Genomic DNA, 21,667 nt, shown 5'->3' with positions numbered 1-21,667 from the left:
GTGGTGGTGATTTCTAAGACAGTAGAGCATGACTCTTGGAGTGTGACGGCGTGACTTTGGAGTCACACAGGTTCCAGTTTCAATCTCATCTCCCTCACTCACCATCTGGGGACATTCACTAGCTCTGTGATTCCAGCCAAATCACTGGAACGGTCTAAATCCATTTCCTCCCACATAAAAAGTGGGGAAGTGAATGTCTATATTTTTAGATTACTGTGAGGATTGAGTGAGATAATATATGTAAAGTGCCTTGACTTGTGCCTGAAATAAAGTTAGTGCCAAATAAATGGTAACTAGTGTTTCTATTATTATCACCATGATTATCTCTTCCCTCTGAACCCAGCAGAGGATATTGTTCTCCTGTTTCCTCGTGCCTGAAATGAGTGGATAAAACCTGTGCCCACAGGGATAGGTTTCTGACCTATGCAAGATGACCCACCCATTGCCGCTGCCACAGCCACCATCTCTAAAGAATGAGATCCCCACGTTTCTGAGCACACATGTTGCACCACAGAGACTCCCAGAAACCCGTGGCTCTTGGTCCTGCTTCAGCTGCCCAAATGAGACCTGGAGAGGGCAGTTCCCAGCTTTCCTGGAAGGCACATCTTAGGAAAAATTTCCTCCCCAGCAAGCAAAGTAGTAGGTCAATAATCTTCCACACCAAAAATAAAAAATAAAATAAAACGTAAAACTAAAAAATAAAAAAAGACAGCGGGCTTGATTCCAAAGCCCCCAAGAGTTGCCAAAACAAACTTTTGCCACACAGCTGCCTGAACCTGGTGGTCAGGAGGAGCACCTCGGTGGTAAGGCTTGGGAAGCCCAGGTGAGGACGCAGTAGAGCAATGAAGCCTTGGAATCAGATGTCCTGTCTTCTTTATCAGGCGCCAGCTGGGTGACTGAACAAATTATACTTAACCTCAGTTTCTCTTATGAAAAGGGTGTAACGGCACTCTCCTACACAAGTCATTATGAGAATCAGATTGTGCCACATAAAGTCCTGAGAATACTCAAGAACTTTGTCACTTAAAGTCATGAAAATACTCGAAACAGTCGATATGTGATCGCTGCTATCATAATTAACAATCAGAAAGTCATCTTTTTGTTCAGGCATGAATTATACTACTCTGCCTTTCACAAACATTTCAAGCCTTTCTACCTGGGCGGAGAAACGAATGAAGAACAAATAAGAAAAGGTGTTCTCAGGAGGTAGAAGCTTTATTATGACATCTTCAAAAGACAATCAAATCAGTAGGCATTTACTGAGCCCCTGCTGTGTGCAGACAGTAGGGTCCAGCGTCCCACGCATGGTTCTCGAATCCCTGGGGAGAAAAATCACATCGGGGTCAAGGAGTTTTGCGTGGCTGAGAACAAAGTGGGTTTCTGAACATCAAAGTGCAATTCGCTTTACGGGGCAAACTGCGAGGCCCAGCCCCGCGTGGGAGCCGCAGCGGGGCGGGCCCGCTCTGGGTTGGACAGGTTTCTCTAGCGCAGCTCTGGGGGCTGCGGGCCTCTCAGCAGCCAGAGCAGCAGCCTGAGCTCTGGTTGTTGGAGCGCTGGGACCTCTGGCTGCCGCCCCCGCAGCAGCAGCAGCCACTACTCCGCTGCCGGCGGCGTCTCCTTGGGAAGCAGCAGCAACTTGTGGAGCTGGAGCCGCAGCAGTCCGAGTCACCGCAGCAGCCGCCGCCGGAGCCGCAGCAGCCGCCGCCGCAGCAGGAGGAGGAGGAGGCGGGCGCCGGGGTGGGCGCAGGGGCGGGACACGGAGCGGGGCCCTGGGATGACCCCTTGGAAAAGCCTTTGGCGGAAGCGGCGCTCTGTTGAGAGGACATCGCGGAGCTCCTCACGACGGACCTGGAAGAAAGGCAGCCTTTCAAAGGCGAGCCGGCTTTTTCTTTCCACCAGTGAAACTCTGGGCTTTTGATATTCGGTTTAGTGTACAAGTCAGCCTGGCCTGGGATAAGGGGGGGAAAGTACCCAGAAAGAGCGGGACACAAAAAAGCAAATCCAAGCAGGGGCGTCCAGTGAGTTAAATATGCTCAGAGCAGGACACAATCTATGCAATGAATCAGTGCATTTCCATTTTCTCTGACTAGAAGAAGACTGCCCAAGTTCTCCACAGTGGAAAATAAACAGCACACTGCGGCAACTTATCTGTATGATCAAGTCCAAAATCTCCACTTGGCTTTTTTCCTCTTCCTCATTTTACTTTCCTACCGACCTTCGATTTGTATCTTCCTAGTTACTACACCCCATCATTTAGAAAACACCCAAGTCCAACACGCGGTCCCACCTGCTGGATCTAAATAATCCACATGCCAGAAGCAGGTCCCGATCATTCTTTCTTGCCTTTGCCTCTCATGCCCCACAACCATGTGGGAAAGGAGAGTTGTGCCAACATAAGTAACCCCATCCAGGGAGCTGAAAGACCTGGGTTCTAGTCACAGCTCTTCTGTGGACTTGCTGTGTACCCTTGCAAAAGCCACCTCCTGTGTTGCTTTTATGTCGTCATTAGTACCTTAAAGAAGGTTGGCTCCCTGGAAGCTTGGGTGCCTTGTAGGACACCCCTTCCGCATCTATCTGCTGCCTGTGTTCTGTTTTCTCCTCCCCTGTGCCCTCAACTCATCCCACCCTCTCCCCGAGACCCTGTGAGGAGACTTACCGGACCCTGGCTCCACTGAAAGACTCACTACGTTTTCAGGCTGGAATGGGCCACCTGCTAGGCAGTGGATTAAGCAGTGTCCAGCCAGAGAACCTTTTTATAACAAGTATTCAGGTTCGGGCTCTTGGGAGGGGCCCATTTCCCAACAGACATGCTCAGCTGACACTCACATCCCAGAGACATTCATCACTCAGGTAGCGCTGTAGGTGGTGCACGTGGGCATCTAAGTCACTTCACAGAGGTGCCAGGATTGCTATGGCATGTTTACTTTCCAAACAGAGCACTGTTCGTACCTGGGAGGCTGTGTGTATGCTAAGAGAAGGCATGGGGCTTAAATGCAGGGAGGTCTGGAACCCCTTGTGCCCTTGTCTTCAATGTACACAGACACGCACATACACACACACATACACACACGGCTCAACTTGCCCACACATCAGTTCCTGTGTAGTCATCGACTTGGTAGGTGGTAGTTCACCTATTTTTATCTTGACTCTCATCTCTCTGGCTGTTGGTCCTTGGCTCCCCAGGGCAGACGACAAGCTATGCGATAAGCCTGCTGGGTTTCATCCATATGCTTCAAGATGCAGTGAGTGAAGATGATGACAGGAATGCACCTGTGGGAATCCCAGGGGCGATTTCTCTCTGTCACTGGAGACAGGAAGAAAAACCAAGTAAAGTTAAGGAACCATAAGACCAGAAAAGTTGTGAATGTAGTTGGGTTACCATATCCCCATAATACAGTGTAGTATGACTAAGAGAAACATGTGCAGGACAGTGGCCCAATTGCAAAAAGGCAAGTCAGTCTGTGGGACTCCTGCTTCTTATCCCACCCCCAACCACCAATCTCCCTTTGAAGATAGGTCCTCCCTAGGGCCATTGCCCAATGCAAAAGAAAATGGGAAAGGAAGAAGGGAGGATGGAAAGATGAAAAAGAGAGAGAGAGAGAAAGAAAGAAAGAGAGAGAAAGAGAAAGAAAAGAAAGAAAGAGAAAGAAGGAAGGAAGGAAGGAAGGAAGGAAAAGAAAAGGAAGGTTCTTTCCAAAGGTCCAAAGTGTGCATGATAAATAGTGTTTTTAGAATAACTAATTTTTAAGAATTGGAGGATGCTTTGGCAGTCAACTTCAGAACTGCTTCTCAATCAATGCAATTGCCCACAACTATGAATGTGAACTGTAACCGAAGTCCAAGACTGAGAATTCAAGAATTAAGGATGAGAGACAGGTTTGGGGGTGAGTGAGCTGGGAGTGGCATGAGGGAATACACACAAAAGATACCAGTTTCATTTAACATGGATTTAGAGCCTGATTAACAGGTTGCCAGTTCCTAGAGCACCTGTTGGTGAGTATAGGTGAGACATTCCAAAAAGTAAAGTCAATATTAGAACAGAGAAGGAAGTAATGAAATAACAAGACTGAGGCAGGATCTCCCCTGGGAAAATGGGCAAAATTCTTTAATAAAAAAATAAGAGAAAAAAAAAGAGTGAAGAAGGATGTGTTTAGTAGGAATCAGTGTAAGGAGATCATCTGGGCAAGTGCCTACTCATTCTCTGGGCATGTTATGATCTCATAAACCAACTTACTTTATTTATCGCTGTTAGCTCTTATCAAAGAAGGCATCAATTGTTTATCTTTTATATAAAAGGCTGATTTGGAATTAAATTTTCTAGTTATCTTTTCTAGTTATTTTATGAGTATCTCCTGAAGGAACCAGCCCATTCCTAAAGAAATGTTACTTGGAAAACCCAACACAGGGACCAAAACCCCTGTACTCTTATACCTTTCACTACAAACACACACACACGTCCCAACCACATAGAGACAGTCTTTGCAGAGAAGTGTGTCTTTCTCAGTTCTTTACCCAGATTCAAATCCAGGATTTCAGCATGCAGGGAAAATGTGCTCAGACATTTCATACCTGCCTCTAAAACTCACTCACTGCCCACCCAGCTCTCCCTCTAGCCAACTGATGGAAACACCTGGGCTTATAATCATCAGAAAAGAGTGTCCATTTATTAGAGCCCAGGATGAGCACTTCAGATAATCTTATTCCCCATGAATAGAGGACAAGCAATTTTTCAAACTGTGACCCATGCTTGAAGGAAACCCTCTCAGAACCTGACCCTTTTGAGTACAACCATCCTCTCCTCTTCAAACCCATTCCTGGCTGTCCTCATACAATCTTGTGTCTGGCGTAGTGGTCTCAGACATGATCCTTCCCTTCACGCTTAAAGTTCCAGAATCCAGTGCATAGAAGGGAATATTGTTTTCCAGAGTCTTGAGTAGCTTCGCTGCCAAAATGTGCTCCCCAAACAAGTTTGTAAAGTGTTCGCTTGCATTTAAGAGAAGGGAAGGGAAGATGGCTTGATGCAGTAGGTAGAGAGTGGGAGAGGCAAACAATGAAATCAGGAGGCAGTGATATCAGGAATAAAAAGTTTTATTGTTACAGAAAAAAATAGCTTCACAACTGAATTACAACACCTAGTTCTCCAAAGAACCATGTCTGAGAGGGAAAGTCAGGCCAGAAAATATCACAGGCTAGACCTCAACCCCACAATGGAGTGAACATGGGCAGGATAAAGAGGAGAACTTAAGGCATTTCTGAAGTCCTTCCACGGGAAATGAGAGAAAAGAAGCCTCAGGCTGACACAGATCTTCGGCACCTGGGCTCTGCCAGTGCTGCTCCTTCATGCTCCTCATGGCCCAAGTCAGCAGCAGCCACCAGAACTGTGGCAGCAGCCGGAGCCCCCGGAGCTATGGCAGCAGCCAGAGCCCCCAGACTGCTGGCCACTGCCACTGCCACAGCAGCTGGAGCGCTGAGGTCGGCGTCGGAGGGACCGGCGGGGCCTGTGGTGGCTCAGGCAGCAGCCACCACCTTCAGAGCTGCAGCAGCCCCCAGAGCTGGAACCACAGCAGGAAGAGACTGGAGGTGAGCATGGGGCTGAACACTGGGGAGGGCATTTTGGGGGACACTTGGGAGGACACTTAGGAGTACACTTGGGAGGGCATTTAGGGGTACATTTGGGAGGAGGCTGGCACTGCTGCTGGCTCTGCTGGCAGGACATCTGTGTAGGAGCTGAATAAAGCTGAAAGACAATACAAGCCCAAAGTCACTTCCTTGCCCTTCAAATTGAACTATAGGTTCACAAGATTTTATCTCTAAGATGACCAGAATTTATTTATTTATTTATTTATTTATTTATTGAGATGGAGTCTTACTCTGTCACTCAGGCTAGAGTGCAGTGGTGCTATCTCGGCTCACTGTAACCTCCACCTCCCAGATTCAAGTGATTCTCCTGCCTCAGACTTCCGATTAGCTGGGATTACAGGTGTGCACCACCACGCCCGGCTCATTTTTGTATTTTTAGTAGAGTTGGGGTTTCACACGTTGGGCAGTCTCGAACTCCTGACCTCTTGACCTGCCCACCTCGGCCTCCCAAAGTGCTGGGATTACAGGCATGAGCCACTACTCCTGGCCTAAGATGACCAGATTTTAAAAACCCAGTCTCCCAAGACCAGTAACAAGAACGATACAAATGATTTCCACCTTGTAACTCCATATTTTCAAATGAATTCCTTGGAACTTCAGAAAGACATCAGTCCTTCATTCCCTTCACCTACCTTCCATCCTCCCCTTCCAGAAGAACCCTTCCCTCCAAAATTCTCTTTTATCCTTGTCCTTCTTCTGGCCTCAACCTCCACCCAGGGGCTCTTTCTGCCCAAAACACTGGCGCCAAGAGTTCATCCTGGTCCTGAGAAGCACTCTACCTGGTTCAGGCACTGCAGCAGATCACTCAGGAGACAGGTAGACTGAGGTGCTGTGAGAAGCTTTGCCTTTTATACGATTCAGTCCTGCCTTAGCATCAGGAGGTGCAGACCATGTGCAGGATGCTAGAAGCATATTTCATAAAGGCATGGGTGACTCCCTCCCCTCGCATCCCATGGACCCAGTTCCTCCCTCCATAAGCATCTCAAATATTAATCCACAGGAAGATCCCATGAGAACTGCAGGCCTCTAGGATGGTGAGGAAGCTCTGCGAATTGCACATGGCACCTATCTATCTCACAGGCAGCTCTGCTATGCTTTCTATTTTTTGAGCTGGGCCAGTATGGCTCTACGCCTCTGGGATGAACAGAAGTTCTGTTTTCTCTTTGGTATAGGAACCGAAGGAGAAAATTCCCAAGGTGGAAATTAAATGGCCCTTTTTAGAATAATAATAGGGATCCAGAATAAAACTGTAGGCCCAAGGAAATAATCTAACATGATTTTTTTCATTCCTAGATGATGTCATAACCAGAACTAAGAATGTTTGTTATCTCAATGATGTTATTTTAGGCAGATCTAATGCGGACAGTGTGGGTGGTTGGGCTTCTCTCCTTGCCTGAATTTGATGCTCCAAAAAAGCTCACAAACAGTACTGATTCAGCACTAACAAATGCCTTTAAAATGGTTTATTTACTCGTGTTAAAGAAGGGGCCCTTGGCCAGCTCGAGGTGAGGTGGCAAAGACCAGGTGTATACTGAGGGTGGAGCAAAAGCTCTCGACTCATCTGGAGGTTTCCAGAACTGAGGCACCAGTTCCGATCATTCATAAGAGAAGAGCATCCAACCTGGGAAGGACCTCAGGAGAAGATTCATCCTTGGATGGAAGAGGTGAAGAGGAGGAGTATATAGGTTTTAAAAGCCCATGGTGGGATCCAAAGCTTATTTTCTCAGCAGACAGTATTCTGAGGGAAAGTTGGGTCCCCAGGATAGTTACCAAAATTGACTTAGCTGGAAAGGGTGGCCAAAATATGGCATATTCACAATGAAAGCTGCAGTGAGAGAAAATAAGACTGGGAGAAAAAGGCAGTACCTTAGCTCCATGCTCGTTGAAATGGGCTGCGGTGAGAAGCATCAGCCCAGGTATAATACAGACCCTGGAGAGGGATGTCCAGCAATAGTTCCCACCCTTGCTCTCTCCACCTGTGCAACCTCTGGCAAGTTACTTAACCATCACTGGAAAAGGGAGCTGAAAACATTCCTAATCCACTGAGTAAAGAAATACAGATTAAGTTCTTAGCACAGTTCCTAGAACTGCAAGTTTAAAAAAGAAAAAACTAATCACTATGGCTGTCCTTATTTCCATGAGAAAATATATTCTAAATTTCAAATTACTGACCTGTCAATTTTGAAACCAAAACTAATTTTTATTATATCAGAGCTTAGACTTAATGTTTTCTTATAGCAAAATATCAAGAGTATTTGCTTGCCACTAGGGAATGAGATTATAAAGAAAGCATACTCATGATTTAAAAACACCAAAAAATAGGAAAAGTTTTAAAATCACCCATAATCCCATCCCTAAAATACTGTTACTATGTTGCTATTTTCCTTGCACTCATTTTTTTCTATATATAGTGTTTTTTTGTTGTTGTTATTTGAGTTTTGTTTGTATTTTACATAGTCTTTCTCATAGTACTTACATGAGTTTACTTTATTAACTTTTCACTTAACATGTTAACATCAACATTTCTCATGTTATTCATTGTTTGGAAGGATTATTTTTGGTAGCTATAAGAACATTGCATAAAGGGTACAGAATCTATTTATAAGTGGTTAGGAGCGTGAATTCTAGAGCCAGTCTCTGGGTTTGAATCCCAGCTCCCCACTTACCAGTGGTGTGACCTTGAACAAGTGACATGAGCTTTCCACCTCACTGTCCTCACCTGTGAAATGGTGGAAAAAGTAGTGTTTATCTCATGGGGTCATGTGCAGATTAAATGAGTTAATATACGTAAAACTCTTGTAATAGTGCCTGGCATATAGTAAGCATTCAATAAATGTTTAAAATGAAACCTGATGCTGTGTCACTTCTAAATTCCAGCACTCAGAGTAGGCCTAGATAAAGACTACGGGGTTGGGAGGCAGGTAGGCTCCTGTGGCCACTGAATCTCTATGCATCAGATCTGTCTCTGCCCTCCTTGTGGAGAAGTATAAGCAAGAAAGTAGAACATAGGCTCTGAATTTCTGGAAAAGGAATCCCAGTAGAAGTTAAAGGAATTGCCCATTTAACACATGGGTTTGGTGAATTCTAAAAGGAACAATGTCCATCCTCTTTTACTTATAATTGTTTGGGCACATGACCACCTATCTGACCACACGGTAAGGTCTTTAGTGCAGGAATCCCTAAGGGGTCTAATTTAATGCATTGTAAGCAGCAGGTGTTCAGTTTTCATTTCCTTGTTCAGTTGAATTTACTATTCAGCAAGCAAGATGGATGCCTCAAACAAATCCAAACCCAGATTTTCATTGACAAATTCTAGACATTTCATGGGATGATAGAATAGATGTGGAAAGGACCTTGGCCATCATTCAGAGCTGGTGGTTCTCAACCCCAGTGAGATCTAGGTTTTGACATTCTCCAGACATCCATCAAGTGGCTCTGCTGCACCACTGGGATTGATAATTGCTGATTTAGATCATGCCCCTTGTTTGACAGAAAAGGAAACTGAGACTCAGAGATGGAAAGAGGCTTTCCCTGGATCACATGGATTGTTGGGAGCAGAGATGGAATTCATACCCTGCTATCTGCCCTCTCTCCATCATAACAGTCTGCCTCTTGAATAGTATTTTATTTCTTATTGTAATTTTTTCTAGCAAGATTTATTTTATAAAATTTGCTTGTTAAACATGGCTATTGAAGTTGGAGTGAAAATAGTAATAAATATGGTGAATCACAGCCTGAATTGCACATCTGAAAAAATTGGAAGTGATCATTACCTCTACTAAATAACGAGAGATCGAGTACCTGTGTTGAAAAGGCAGTGTCTGGCATCTCCAGGGATAGGCCAGCTGGCAGACCCCCAAGAACCCTCCCCAGGGTAGCACTATCTGGATGACTATTCCTTAGCCCAGAAGTCCAACTCTTAGCCTTAGCATGGCTAAGTTCCTTAGCCCATGCCCCTGAGCTGATTAATCCTGTGGACACTGATTCACTGCACCTCACTCACAAGAGATTGTGATGACATCGACTTACAAAGAGAAACCTGAGTGTCAATGTTGGCAGGTACATTGTCGTCCTGTAGGAAAACTCCTGGAAGAAGTCATCGTAATCTGCCAGCACTCTGTGAGCATGAGGTTGCATAACAACCTCGGGTTTTGATGGTCAGCAAAACTAGACATGTCCATCAGGTCATTTGAACACCTCTAGCCCTGGACAGACTCGGAAGCCCTAAAAATATTTGTCCCTGACAGCCCTTTGCTTCTCTGTGCTGGACTGTGGCCTGGGAACTGCCTCCCTGAGGGGCTTTGCACAGTGTTGCTCTCACCCACTACAGGCTGATTCTGGAGTTTGACACTGGAAAGGGATTTTTTCTATTTGTCTTATTTCCACTGGTCACTGTTGCCCTGATGTAAAGTCTGAATAGTGTACAGAATAATTCCCACCCCTCCTGTGCATAGATGTCCACATTCCAATCCCCAGAACCTGTGAATATATCACCGTACACAGCAAAAGGAACTCTGAAGATGTGATTAAGTCAAGGATCTTGAAATAGGGAGATTTTCCTGGATTATGCAGGTGGGCTCACTGTAACCACAAAGGTCCTTATAAGAGGGAGGCTAAAGGGTCAATGTCGGAGAGGGGAGATTTATCAGCAGAAGCAGAGGTTGGAGTGAGGCCTTTTGAAAATGTAGGAAGGGGACAGAAGCCAAGGAATATAAGCAGCTTCTAGCAGCTGGGAAAGGCAAGGAAATAGACTTTTCCCTAGAGCCTCCAGAAGGAATACAGCCCTGTCAACAGTCTGATATCAGCCTAGTGAGACCTATGCCAGTCTGACCTACAGAACTATAAGGTAATACTTGTGTGTTGTTTTAAGCAACTAAATTTGCAGTAATTTGTTACAGCAGCAATAGAAACCACCCAAGAGGATCCTCAATGCATCTGAGGTTGACAGGATGTCATTGGGCCAAGGGAAGCTCAGTGAAGAGGTGACAGAGAAAATTCTTACAGATAAAGTGCTGTCTGGATTGTCCCAGCTCTACCCCTTGCTAGCTATGTGACCCCTTGGAGCTGTTTTCTCAGCCATAAAATGAGGATAATAACAGTGCTCATGGCCATGCCGGTTGTACGAAGACTCCATGAGATAATGCCTGCAAAGCCCTTTGCCCTAGACTTGGCACATAAAAAGCACTCAGTAATTTTTAGCCCTTCTTATTCTGGTCATTATTAGTCTTGTTCTCACCATCATAAGTGAAAACAGAGATGTCATGATAGTTGCCAGTGCATTCCTGGGGCCCTCCGCTGGGCTTAAAGCTCCCAGCTACTTATTTCCTGGACTGGAGCTTGAAAAATTCCATAGAGTCGGATGCACAACCTGCCATCACTTTGGACTTATTTGAATTTTCAAGATACTACTTGCACCTCTTCTCAGGAAGATGAGGGCTTCTTATTCTTTAACTTCTAGAGAGCATTTTACCATTTATGAGGTGTCTGTGCATTCCTTCCTTTACTGGAATCTTTACAACAACTCAATTTTGTAGAAGAGAGGGTTACTACCCCTATTATTCAAAGATAGAATCAATGCACAAAGAGGCCAAGAAATTTGTCTAAGGTCACACAGATGTTAAGAGAAGTCACCAGGGTTCAAATCCAGCTCTTTGGACTCTATACCTCATGCTTGCTTCTCGAATCACAGTGACCTCTAGCCCAGGGTCTGTGCATCCTGTCATAGAAGGGGTGCACAGACAAAAATCCTCAGGGGGCTAGAATATAATGCACAAAAGCAGTCCGTAGATGCTCCTCTTCAGAGAAGATACTGCAATATGGCCTTAAAATGGAGCTTTCTTCCTGTCCTAAGTGAACAAAGTGCTGAGTGGAAGGGCCTCTAGCAGTCTGGTTTCAAGCTGCAGACCTTTCTTCTTGCCTTTCTGTGCACCACCACCTTCAAGTAATGAGTGCCAGAGACATGGGTGCAAGCAAGGACGTCAGAGACTGACTGACTCATGAGCTGCCTGGGGCCCCCAGGTGTGCGTGCGCACTTCCTGGAAAAGCCTCACCTCCAGACCCAGAGCCAGGTCTGCTCACCCTGGCACGTGGGATGCTTAGGTTTCCTGGGGCCCTTGCCAGCTACAGTGTTATCTTCTCTATGCAGAGCATCTCCATAGCTGGAGCCTGGAGGCGAGGATGCCATGGGAGCCTCCAGAGTGAGTAAACAGAGAAAGGAGGATTCCTCCTCTCGGAGAGCAGGTAAATATCCGAGGCGTGGGACTCAGAGGGAGTAAAAATAGCCAAGGAGGCTCCTGGAAACACACACACCGAGGTACCTTGTTTTCCCAGATGGAGAGGACGGAGACCAAGCATACAGCTGACGTGAAGAAGGCAACAGGGAGGGGCTGGCTGCAAATGGGCTAGGCATCCCATCACACCAGGGTAAGGGTACCTCCATCCAGTGGCAGGTATACCATGTGCCTGCCTCCAGGGAACTGGGCAACTGGGCAACTGGGCTGTCCCTCACAGTTGCTTAATTTGCCCATTTGCCTTCATCAGTGGATTGCCTTCGGCAGAGCTTGTTTTCAGTTCTCCTAGCTTACATTGATGACCTACGGGGAGCTAATCCTGGTCTAGGCAGTGGGGAGGCAAAGATAGGGAAGCCATCAGCACTGCCCGCTAAGAGGTGTCCATCCAGTGGTGGAGACAGGTGTTCCCCAGGAACTGCAATACAAGCAGACACTAATGGGTATGGATCAAAGGTTAAGCAAAGTGGATTAGAAAGGAAAAGGTGTACATCAAGTTACAGTAGTATAAGCAACATGAAAAATTCATTTATGTAAGTCTCTCTCTCTATTATATATATGTATGGTATATAGAGATAGAGAGTAGGTAAATAATCAGGAAAAAAAGCTTGGATTGACCATATTAAGATATTAACTGCAATTTCTTCTGGGTGGGGGATCGTGCTCATTTCTTTTTCTTTTGCTTACCTATATTTTCTGATTTTCTGCAATGAATATGCATCACTTGGATGATACGCTGTTTAAATTAACACAGCGGTACTAAATAGACTGAAAGGATCAGAAGTGACATTTGATGCTTTCATTTAATTTTGCAGGTGTTTTAGTTTCCACTAAGCACCAGGCACCATGCGTGGCTCTGTAGGCATAAGAAGGAAGTGAGTTATATACAGTCCCATTACTCCTGGGCCTCAGAATGGCCTTCCCTTTCTTCTCCATCCATCTACAGTTCACATGCCACCACCACCTACCTGATCTCCAGTAGCCTCACTGGCCAACTCGCTTCTCAGATGTTTAATCACAGCCTGCACAGTACTGCCTGCTCCATATGTGGACATCATTTACCTGCAAGATCTTGAACTCCTTGGAAGCCGGAGCTACACATTATCCTTCTATTAATTTCCCAAAGCATGGAGCTAGGAAAATACTGGCTGCCTTGGGAACATGAGCTGAATGGAGCCAAGTGGAGGGAAGGAGACATCGAGGCCCACACAAGCGTCAGCCTTGGTACCCTGGTTGCCTCGGGGTTCCCAGGTCTTGACTCCAGAAGGGACTGAGGATGTCAGTCCTGCTTTGCTCTAAGCCACTCACCTCCAGTGGGTTGTCTCAAACCATGGCTCATGTATGGAAAAAACCCAGTGTTTATTGAGCTGAAATTAGCACCCCAGAGGCAGGTCTTGCACCCACAATTGGAAAAAAAGTTTCCCTCCACCCAAAGATATTGTCTTCCCCATCAAGATTTCAAAGCTCAATTGACTATGTCAATGCTCCAAAGGCTAAAGAAATTTAATTTAACTTTGTAAACCTGGGGCTTCTGGATGCATGGTAAGCATAGTAAATAGGGAAGAGAGAGAAAGGCAGTGAGGAAGAAAAGAGGGAAGGAAGGATAGACAGAAGGAAGGGGAAAAGGGAAGGAGAAGAAGGGAAGGAAGAAATGAACAGAGATGGGAAATGAACAGCAAATACAATTCTCTCTTCCCACCTACAGGACATTCTACTTCAGGTAGTGGTGATTTTGTTGATAACTTAAAAACACAGGGCAGAAAGTGAATCTCACTTGTAACAAAGAGGAAAGACACCCACGTGTCCCAGCAACTAGTATTTATGGTTACAGGTTGGGGCTTCTCTTTCCACCCCTCTCCCAATCCCACCCACCTATGCCCGCCCAGCTCTGGGCTCTCCCTGCCCTGAGGTACCAGGACTTCTCTGAGCCTGCTCAGTCATGCTCCGGTGTCTGACGGGCAGAGTATGACTGAGTCACGTTACAGGAGTTGGAGCAATTTCACACATGCCTGAAGTCTCTAGGTTAATGATGAAATGCCCAAGCATTTCCTGCTGCCTGTGTGCCAGGCTTTTCACCAATATCCAAAAAAGCAATCTGGGAATATGGCTATGTCTGTCCTAGGGTTGCAGATTACTCCCCCCCAGGGAATTCAGTCTCTTCCCCTCTACATGTTCCCCTCTACTCATCCTCTGTCCCTCCACCTCTGCCATGCCCTCCATCATAAGGACCTCTCCTCCCTCCTCCCAACTCCTTCTCTTTTACCCTCCCCTCTGATAACATAAACCACATCCCACAGTTTACAGTCATCAATGCAAATAGGACCCATCATTGTTACCTCCTCTGAAGCCTCCTTAATTCCCACAGTAAATGTCCCCAAGACCCAAGGCTGAGAGGCATCCCACCTTCTCCCTCTTCCTCACCTCCACATCTAATCATGCACCCAGGCTCCTTCTCCCAGCCCTACTGTCTCCTCTCCTCAGACAGACCCTCACCATTTCTGTTTCTAAAAGGTAAGTCTGAGTCTATTTAAAACTTTCAAGGGCTCCCTATTACCCACAGAGGAAAAAAAAAGTCAAGTTCCTCCACATGGTGCCTAGATGCTTCATAACTTGGCAGCTTCTATCTGCCCAGCCTTATGTCCCTGCACCATATGGACACTACAGCCTCCTCAAATTATTACCATCCCTGAATTCGCCTGCATGCACCCTCTGCTTAGAACACCCTTTTTCCTCCCCTCCTGCATGTTCTCAGGCTCCTGTTCTCTAGGAAACCTTCGGAGACAGCCCCAGCACTGGCTCCTGTAATGGAATGCCTCCCTGGCAAGGTGCCTGGCACTCTCTGTGCTCCCCAACAGGATCACCTCTTTATTAGATTCTGAGCCTCTCCACGGTGGGGTCTGGGCACTCCGCCATGATGCTGGGGGATATCACAGAGGCTGTGTATCATAAATACTCAGAGGTGCTTGGAGACAGATGCTGGGGTTATTCATCACTGTGTATCCTCAAGGCTCCGCACAGAGTTCATGGCATTCAGCAAATATTTGTTGAGTGAAGAATGAAGGAATGAAAGACAGAGAGCTTGTCGTCATTGTCGTGGAGGGAGGAGGCCCACAAGGCCAGCCTGGTCACTGTGCAGCAGGTTCTGACCTTGACTCAGTCTGATACAGGTGGAAACTGTGATGAAGTCATTTCTCATCAGTGTGTTGCCTTGGTCTCCCTGGGATGCCAGGCAAACAGGAGCTTTTAAGCACTGGAAATTCTGGATCCCTTATTAGATAAATTGAGTGACAACAGGTCCTGCTTGAGTTATTCTTAGACTCCACAGGTCACCAGGAGTCTGTCAGAGATTTGGCCCATCTCTCCTCATCCAGGGGATGAAACTGGCTCCAGAAGCCAGAACCAGCACTCAGAACTCCAGCCACTGAGCCCCATGTCCTTCCCATGTCTTTCCCATCTCCATTGTCTGAACTGCCCCCTCAGTGGCCACATCTGAGCCGAGCGGAGCCTGGGGAAGAGTAACATAAGGACAGAGTCTTGCAGTGCCCATAGAGTGTCCTCTCAACTGCTAATTGCCTAGTTGAGTGACAGGAAGCCCAGCGGGCTTTAGGAAGATTTCAGGGGAAAAATGACCCCTGGCTTCTGCTGCTGTCCCCCTCTGCCCCAGGGAGCTGCATGAGGGTTCAGTTACTGCCCTCCCAAGGGGGTTACTCTGTGGAGGCCCTTTGGTTGAGGCCAGTACTTTGAACCTCTGTCAGTTCCCACTTGCAACATTCCAAGTGCTCAGGGTTTCTCTGGTATAGAGCTTGGTTCCTGGACCAAACTCTTTATGTACCAGAGAGAGTTTCTCTCTTTAGGTTTCTGGTTTATTATTAAATCCTTAGAACACAGAGGATGTTTGGAACATAGTAGATGCTCATTAAATATTTTTGGGAAGAGGGAGGAAGGAGTAAAGGGGGGAAGGAGGGGGTGAAAGAAGAGAAGGAGAGAGGGAAGGAGCTGATCCACGTGCCACTGTGCTGGCTGAGAGAGCAGGGTGAGCCTCTGTGAGCATCTGGAAAACTCACGCATGAGGCTAAAGCCAGCTTCCCAGAACAGAGGTGACCTCTCCTCAATCCCAAGACTCTTAGACACAAATGCTCATTTACCTGAATAGAAAGCCTCTTGAGTTAGAAAACTTCACAGTCCATGGGCATCCTTTGTGGTACATAGCAGGTGCCCTATTTCCTCATTTCAGCCCTATCTTTTCCTGAGGCTTTCCATGTGTATCTCTCCCACAAGCCATCCTAGCACCATAGAAGGATCCTGTCTTGAAAACACTAGGCTCAAAAAAGTCACCAGGTTCCACGTTTCTCACTAAGATCCAGGATATAAGGGTGGTGGGAATGCATTCTATTAGAAGTGTAAGCCTCAATGACCAGTAGTGAGCCATTTATATCTTTAAAGTGGAAGAGGAATCCATTAAGCAGAGTGAACTGAATAAGAGACAGGGAAATCTGCCCTTGAGTCTCAGTTCTGCCACGTTAACTCTGCAACCTTGGACACACCACACTGCTTCTCTGAGCCCCCGTGTTCTCATCTAAAAAATGGAGGCCAACAATATGCCACCCAAACAAATGAGATCACATATAGCAAAGTATGTGGTGATCCATGAAGTGCAATAATAACTACCATAATAATGTAAACATAACCAAATAATGATGTGGATGACAATTAAAGCCACCCTGTGAGTGGTGTTGTCTCTCACATAACCCCACAGCTTTACGTGATGTCAGTGGTTCTAGGGGGTGCAGGAGGTAAGGCCACAGCAGGAAAGACCCCCAGGTGAGAGCTGAGTCAGTGACACTTCCAGGCATTCCTGGTGCCTACCTGGAAGACAGCACTGAGGGCAAACACTGTCCTGTCCCAAAGAGCATGAGAAAGCAAGAATGAACCTGATGGCTAATCTTTGTGACCCTGCCTTGACCCCTGTAGGACTCCTCTGATGACTAGAGAATGAGCACTCTATTCTCACCAGCTGGTTCTGCAGGCCCTCAGGAACCAGAATGTCGGGTGGGGTGGTGCCTGGGTTTGGGCAGTCACTTTGCCCCTCTGCAGCAGTGTGTCCTCCAGTGGAAGATGAGGAGGCTGGACACGACGGCCTCTGCGAGTCCATCCTGCTCAGGTGGATGTGGTGGAAGTGTCTCGCAGGCTTCCCACAGGCCCTGTGCTCTGGGGCTCACAGTCCCGAGAACTTGGTCAATACCCAGCACTACCAACAACACCTCATAACGTCTCCGCTCAGGGCCAAGCCTGGCTTCAAGCAGCTTCACCCTGACCTTGCACCTACAGCGTCACATACAAGACATTTGGAGCTGCTATTGGAAGGTTCATCCATCAATCCATCATTCAGTCCTTAAAAACATATTAAGTACTGATAACATACCAGGCATCATGCTTGACCCTGAAGACACAGATGGAAATTAAACACAGCCCTGTCCCTAGGACATCCCCACTCTGGGTCAGGGCCGGGTTGAGGCAGGCAGACACATAGGCATTCACTTGTAAGGCAGTGTGACGAGTGCTGATAGACGACATAACACTCTTCTCTCTTCGGAGTTGCCTTCCACTCCAAAGGCCTGGCAGGAGGCAGATGACTTCCCACAGACACCCTTGCCCACCCTTTCAACCTTCTCAGCTAGGAGCCAGAAAGGATCCCATTTTTGCCATTAATTAGCTAGATGAACTTGGGAAAGTCACTTCACTTCTTGAGGCCTCAGTTGCCTCATCTATAAAGTGGGAACACTGAGGTTTTTCATCTATTCAGGAATCAAAACAAATTTTTTTTTAGCAGCAGCTATATGCTAGGCTTTGGGAACAAAGAAGTGAGCAGAGACATGACCCCTGATCTCATGAAATACAGTTAATTAGAAAAGACAGACATTAAGACTTAACAATATTGCCAGAGCTATAAAAGGAGAAACAGGTTCCTATGGAACTACAGGAAGAGAATCTCACCCAGCCATGACCATTCTCCCAGAGACACCATGGGCATTCAATTAAACAGTGAATATAAAAGTGTTCTTTAGGCTGTAAAGTGCTGTGTGAATATGTGCTATCCTCTCCTGGGTGTTTTTGCCTCTCTCACTCAAAGCTTGGGAAGTCAGAATATGAGAAAGATAAAAAGGAAAGCAAATGTCAATTGAGGTAATTGCTTAAATAAATAATAGATATAATTCCACTTGTCAGCAGACCAGGACAGGGATGCCTCCCAATAATAGTGAAATGTCAATTATTTCACTAGCATGCCCAGGGTGGCACAACTCAGGGTCAGAAACGAAGGTTAACCATGTCCCTCTCCACTGCTCCATAGTAAACAGGAAAACAATTCTCCTCCTTGGTGTTTCCACCTCCAGCCCTGCTCCTCAACTTCTGGTTAGAAGCGAAGGCACAGACCAACTCCCAGCCAAGATGCTCAGAGAGGGCAGAGGTCCACCCAGGAGAATGGACAGCGAGGCAGGTAATGGTTGCCAGGCAGAGTTCAGTCTGCCTCTTCTGATGGGACTGTATCCACGCTAATGGCCGTACTAACTCTGGTGGGAAGGCAACTTTAGTCAAGCTGTGAGCTGAATCCAGTTGAATCCAGCTATGGTAGACAATGGCTGGACAGATATGGAAACTGAGGTTCAGAGAGGAGAACTGGATGGTTGCAGCAAAAAAACTATGAGTGCCAGTACCTTGTTTCTGAGTCTCTGGTATCAGCAACACACATTGAATGCCTTCCATGTGTCAGGCACCAACCACTGTGAAGTGGTTTGGGGAGGCAGACCTTCCCCTGGGGGTGTTCTCAGATCTGGGCATCTCACCTTTGGCCAATGCCCTCAGGCTCTCTTCCTTTTCTCCTGTCCTTTTAAAATCCAGTCTCTGTAAACCATCTGAAACTTACGATTAAGCACGGCCCTTGCCTGGGAAATATATCTGTGTTTCAATAGATACCAACTCTCAAAATAAAGGAATGAATTTATAATCACCGGGTTTCAGGCCTAAGTCGTAGAAGGAGTGCTGGGCAGTGGTACATGCAGTGGTCAAGGTCAATTTCTCCCCAGATGAGAGAACAGAGACCCAGAGCCAGAACAGAGATGCAGCTGGGCTTCGGCCACACAGCTAGAAAGTAGCAGGCCCAGAACCCACGTTTGCTGAATTTCAGCCCCTTCAAGAAAACCATAGATGCTGTAGCTCTCAGTGGAGCTAGAGAAGATCCTTCGCTAGCTGGAGAGTTCCCTCAGGGGACAGCAATCCTGTCCCATAGGACAAGCGGGAAACTAGGGATGAGGGATGTAAACCTGCTCTCCCAGGACTCTTGGAGCTGAAAGGAATTTTGGTCTTCATTCAGGGCTGTCCAGTGAAGTGACCCCAGGTCACTTTCTGAACAACCTAAGTACAAACACAAATCCTAAATCTCCCAGAGCCCAGACTCAGGCTCTCTGAGCTGTCACTCCTTTGTTGAAACACCCCCTGGTGGTGTGGTAGGAAAATCCAATCTGAAGTCAGACTCCTTTTGAATCTCTGGCCTGTGGTCTCAGGGAAGTTATTTAATCTCTCTCAGCCTCAGTTTCTATATCTGTAATGATGGAAAAAATACCACCTAATGTTTTGGGGGTTGGTCTGAGAATAAATTAGACTGCAAGTCTAAACTCACTAGCATGGTGCCTGACACATGGAAGGCATTCAGTGTGTGTTTCTTTCCCCCTCCTTAACCTCTTCTTTTCATAAAATAGTGATGCAGCATACTTCATAGAGTTAGCTTACATAAAGTCAGAGATGTGAAATAGACAAGACCTATTGAAGATGGAATCTGATGTTGTTGTTGTTGTCTGAGACGGAGTCTCGCTCTGTCGCCAGGCTGGTGTGCAGTAGCGTGATCTCGGCTCACTGCGACCTCTGACTCCCTGGTTCAAGCAATTCTCCTGCCTCAGCCTCCTGGAGAGCTGGGATTACAGGCATGTACCACCACACCCAGCTAATTTTTGTATTTTTGGTAGAGATGCGTTTTCACCATGTTGACAAGGAGGATCTCGATCTCCTGACCTCATGATCCGCCAACCTCAGCCTCCCCAAGTGCTGGGATTATAGGCATGAGCCACCGCACCTGGCTGAAGTTGGAATCTTAAAAGAAAACTCAGGGAATCTCTATTAAAATAGGTCCCTGCTTCCTTGGGACTGAAACATCACAGAACCTCGCCCTGTCAGTCCTTGCAATAACTATAGGAGTCAAGATGTTTGAGGGCCTTGGATTTGAACCTTAGTTTTTGACTGTGAAATGAGAAGAGAGGTCAATAACTCAGCAAATATTTATTAAGCTTCAAATGTCTCCCAAGCACCAAGAACAAGACTGAGTGAGGAAAGAGAGACTAAAGGAATGGACATGAAAATGGGCAAGATACACTCCCTGACACGTAAAGAACATACAAGCTGGACATGGAGTCAGGACACACACAAGGGAGCTACACAGCCAGAGGTGAAGAGCACAGACTCGGGAGCCAATGTGTGGGTTTGAGCCCTAACTTAATTTTTTACTTTCCTTTGAGACAATGTCTCACTCTGTCACCCAGGCTGGAGTGCAGTGGTACAGTCATGACTCACTGCAATGTTGACTTCCTGGGCTCATGTGATCCTCCAGCCTCAGCCTCCCTTGTAGCTGGGACTATAGGTGCACACAAACACACTTGGATAATTTTCTCGTGTTTTTTGTAGAGGTGGGGTTTCACCATGTTGTCCAGGCTGCTCTCCAACTCCTGGGCTCAAGCAATCTGCCCGCCATGGCCTCCTGAAGTGCTAGGCTTATAGACGTGAGCCACTGTGCCTTGCCCCCAACCCAACTTTGGGCTAGATACTTATCTTCTCTGGAAGGAACTTGGTTTCTATAAAATAAGGACAATAAGAAGGTCAATTAACTGGGTTGTTTTGGGGTGTGTGTGTGAGATAAAATATAATAAATATTTTACAAGGACAAGCCTGGCTTAGGCTGTATGTATGTGTGTGTTAATTTATATAAGATATAATAAAACTAAAGTATAAAATTAAAATATTATTTACAATATAGAAATTTATTAAAGCACTTTAGTACGTGGCACATAGTAATCACATATAAGTGTTACTATGTTAACTAGATACACCACATAGAAAGCAGACCACAGTTGCATGCTTTGTAGAGGAAAACACAGTTCACTCTGATTACTTGGGACTGATAGCATCCCATCAAGTCTTGAAAGAGAAGGGGATTTGCAGTGACCTCTTCGGTAGCTTCCCGCTCTTCGCCTATTCTCATCACTGGAGCCCAGCAAAATCTCCAGGATGTACTGCCAGTTTTGAACTCCTGCCTCTGATTCTGTCGCCCCCTACCGTCCCATGTGTGTAAGGCAAACTGGACGCTCCACGTCTTCCTCAGTGCAGAGAAGTGCTAAAACCCTAATCCAAGAGTTTACAGCCTTACTCAAGAGACTTGGACGAGTGTGTGACATGGCTGTGAAATAAGAAATAACAGGAGCAGAGCTGGAGGAAATGTTGGACATAGAAACCCTTGGAAGACAGATGTGTTAGTTTGCTAGGCTGCCATAACCAAGTGCCACAAAGTGGTTTAAACAATAGAAATTCATTTTCTCTCAATTTTGGAGCCCAGAAGTCTTACATCGAGAGTTGATGGGCTTTGCTTCTTCTCTCCTTGGCTTACAGACATCCATCTGCTGCTTATGTCCTCACATGGT

At 46.4% G+C, this 21,667-nt stretch overlaps 2 protein-coding genes across 3 annotated transcripts; both read right to left on the bottom strand.

The window, feature by feature from the left end:
- Positions 1–1,194: 1,194 nt before the first annotated feature.
- On the bottom strand, positions 1,195–2,707 carry CRCT1 (cysteine-rich C-terminal 1). Its single transcript, XM_011937916.1, has 2 exons — positions 2,657–2,707; positions 1,195–1,848 (listed from the first exon to the last, which is right to left on the bottom strand). Exon 2 carries the CDS (start codon positions 1,824–1,826, stop codon positions 1,512–1,514), a length of 315 nt encoding a protein of 104 aa, XP_011793306.1. The 5' UTR covers positions 1,827–1,848; positions 2,657–2,707; the 3' UTR covers positions 1,195–1,511.
- A 2,365-nt stretch (positions 2,708–5,072) lies between these two features.
- Positions 5,073–6,457, bottom strand: LCE5A (late cornified envelope 5A). 2 transcript variants are annotated; one of them, XM_011937914.1, is made up of 2 exons: positions 6,420–6,457; positions 5,073–5,737 (listed from the first exon to the last, which is right to left on the bottom strand). In XM_011937914.1, the coding sequence occupies exon 2, from the start codon at positions 5,714–5,716 to the stop codon at positions 5,360–5,362; it is 357 nt and encodes a 118-aa protein (XP_011793304.1). In that variant the 5' UTR covers positions 5,717–5,737; positions 6,420–6,457; the 3' UTR covers positions 5,073–5,359. The 2 variants fall into 2 exon arrangements, with proteins under 2 accessions (XP_011793304.1, XP_011793305.1); XM_011937915.1 differs by having other exon boundaries at positions 6,273–6,422.
- Between the last annotated feature and the right edge of the window lie 15,210 nt (positions 6,458–21,667).

Source organism: Colobus angolensis, unplaced genomic scaffold (genome assembly GCF_000951035.1).
Source record: "Colobus angolensis palliatus isolate OR3802 unplaced genomic scaffold, Cang.pa_1.0 Scaffold169, whole genome shotgun sequence".
Taxonomy (NCBI): domain Eukaryota; kingdom Metazoa; phylum Chordata; class Mammalia; order Primates; family Cercopithecidae; genus Colobus; species Colobus angolensis.
Note: the sequence above shows the minus strand (reverse complement) of the source record. Positions and strands in the feature narration are given on the sequence as shown.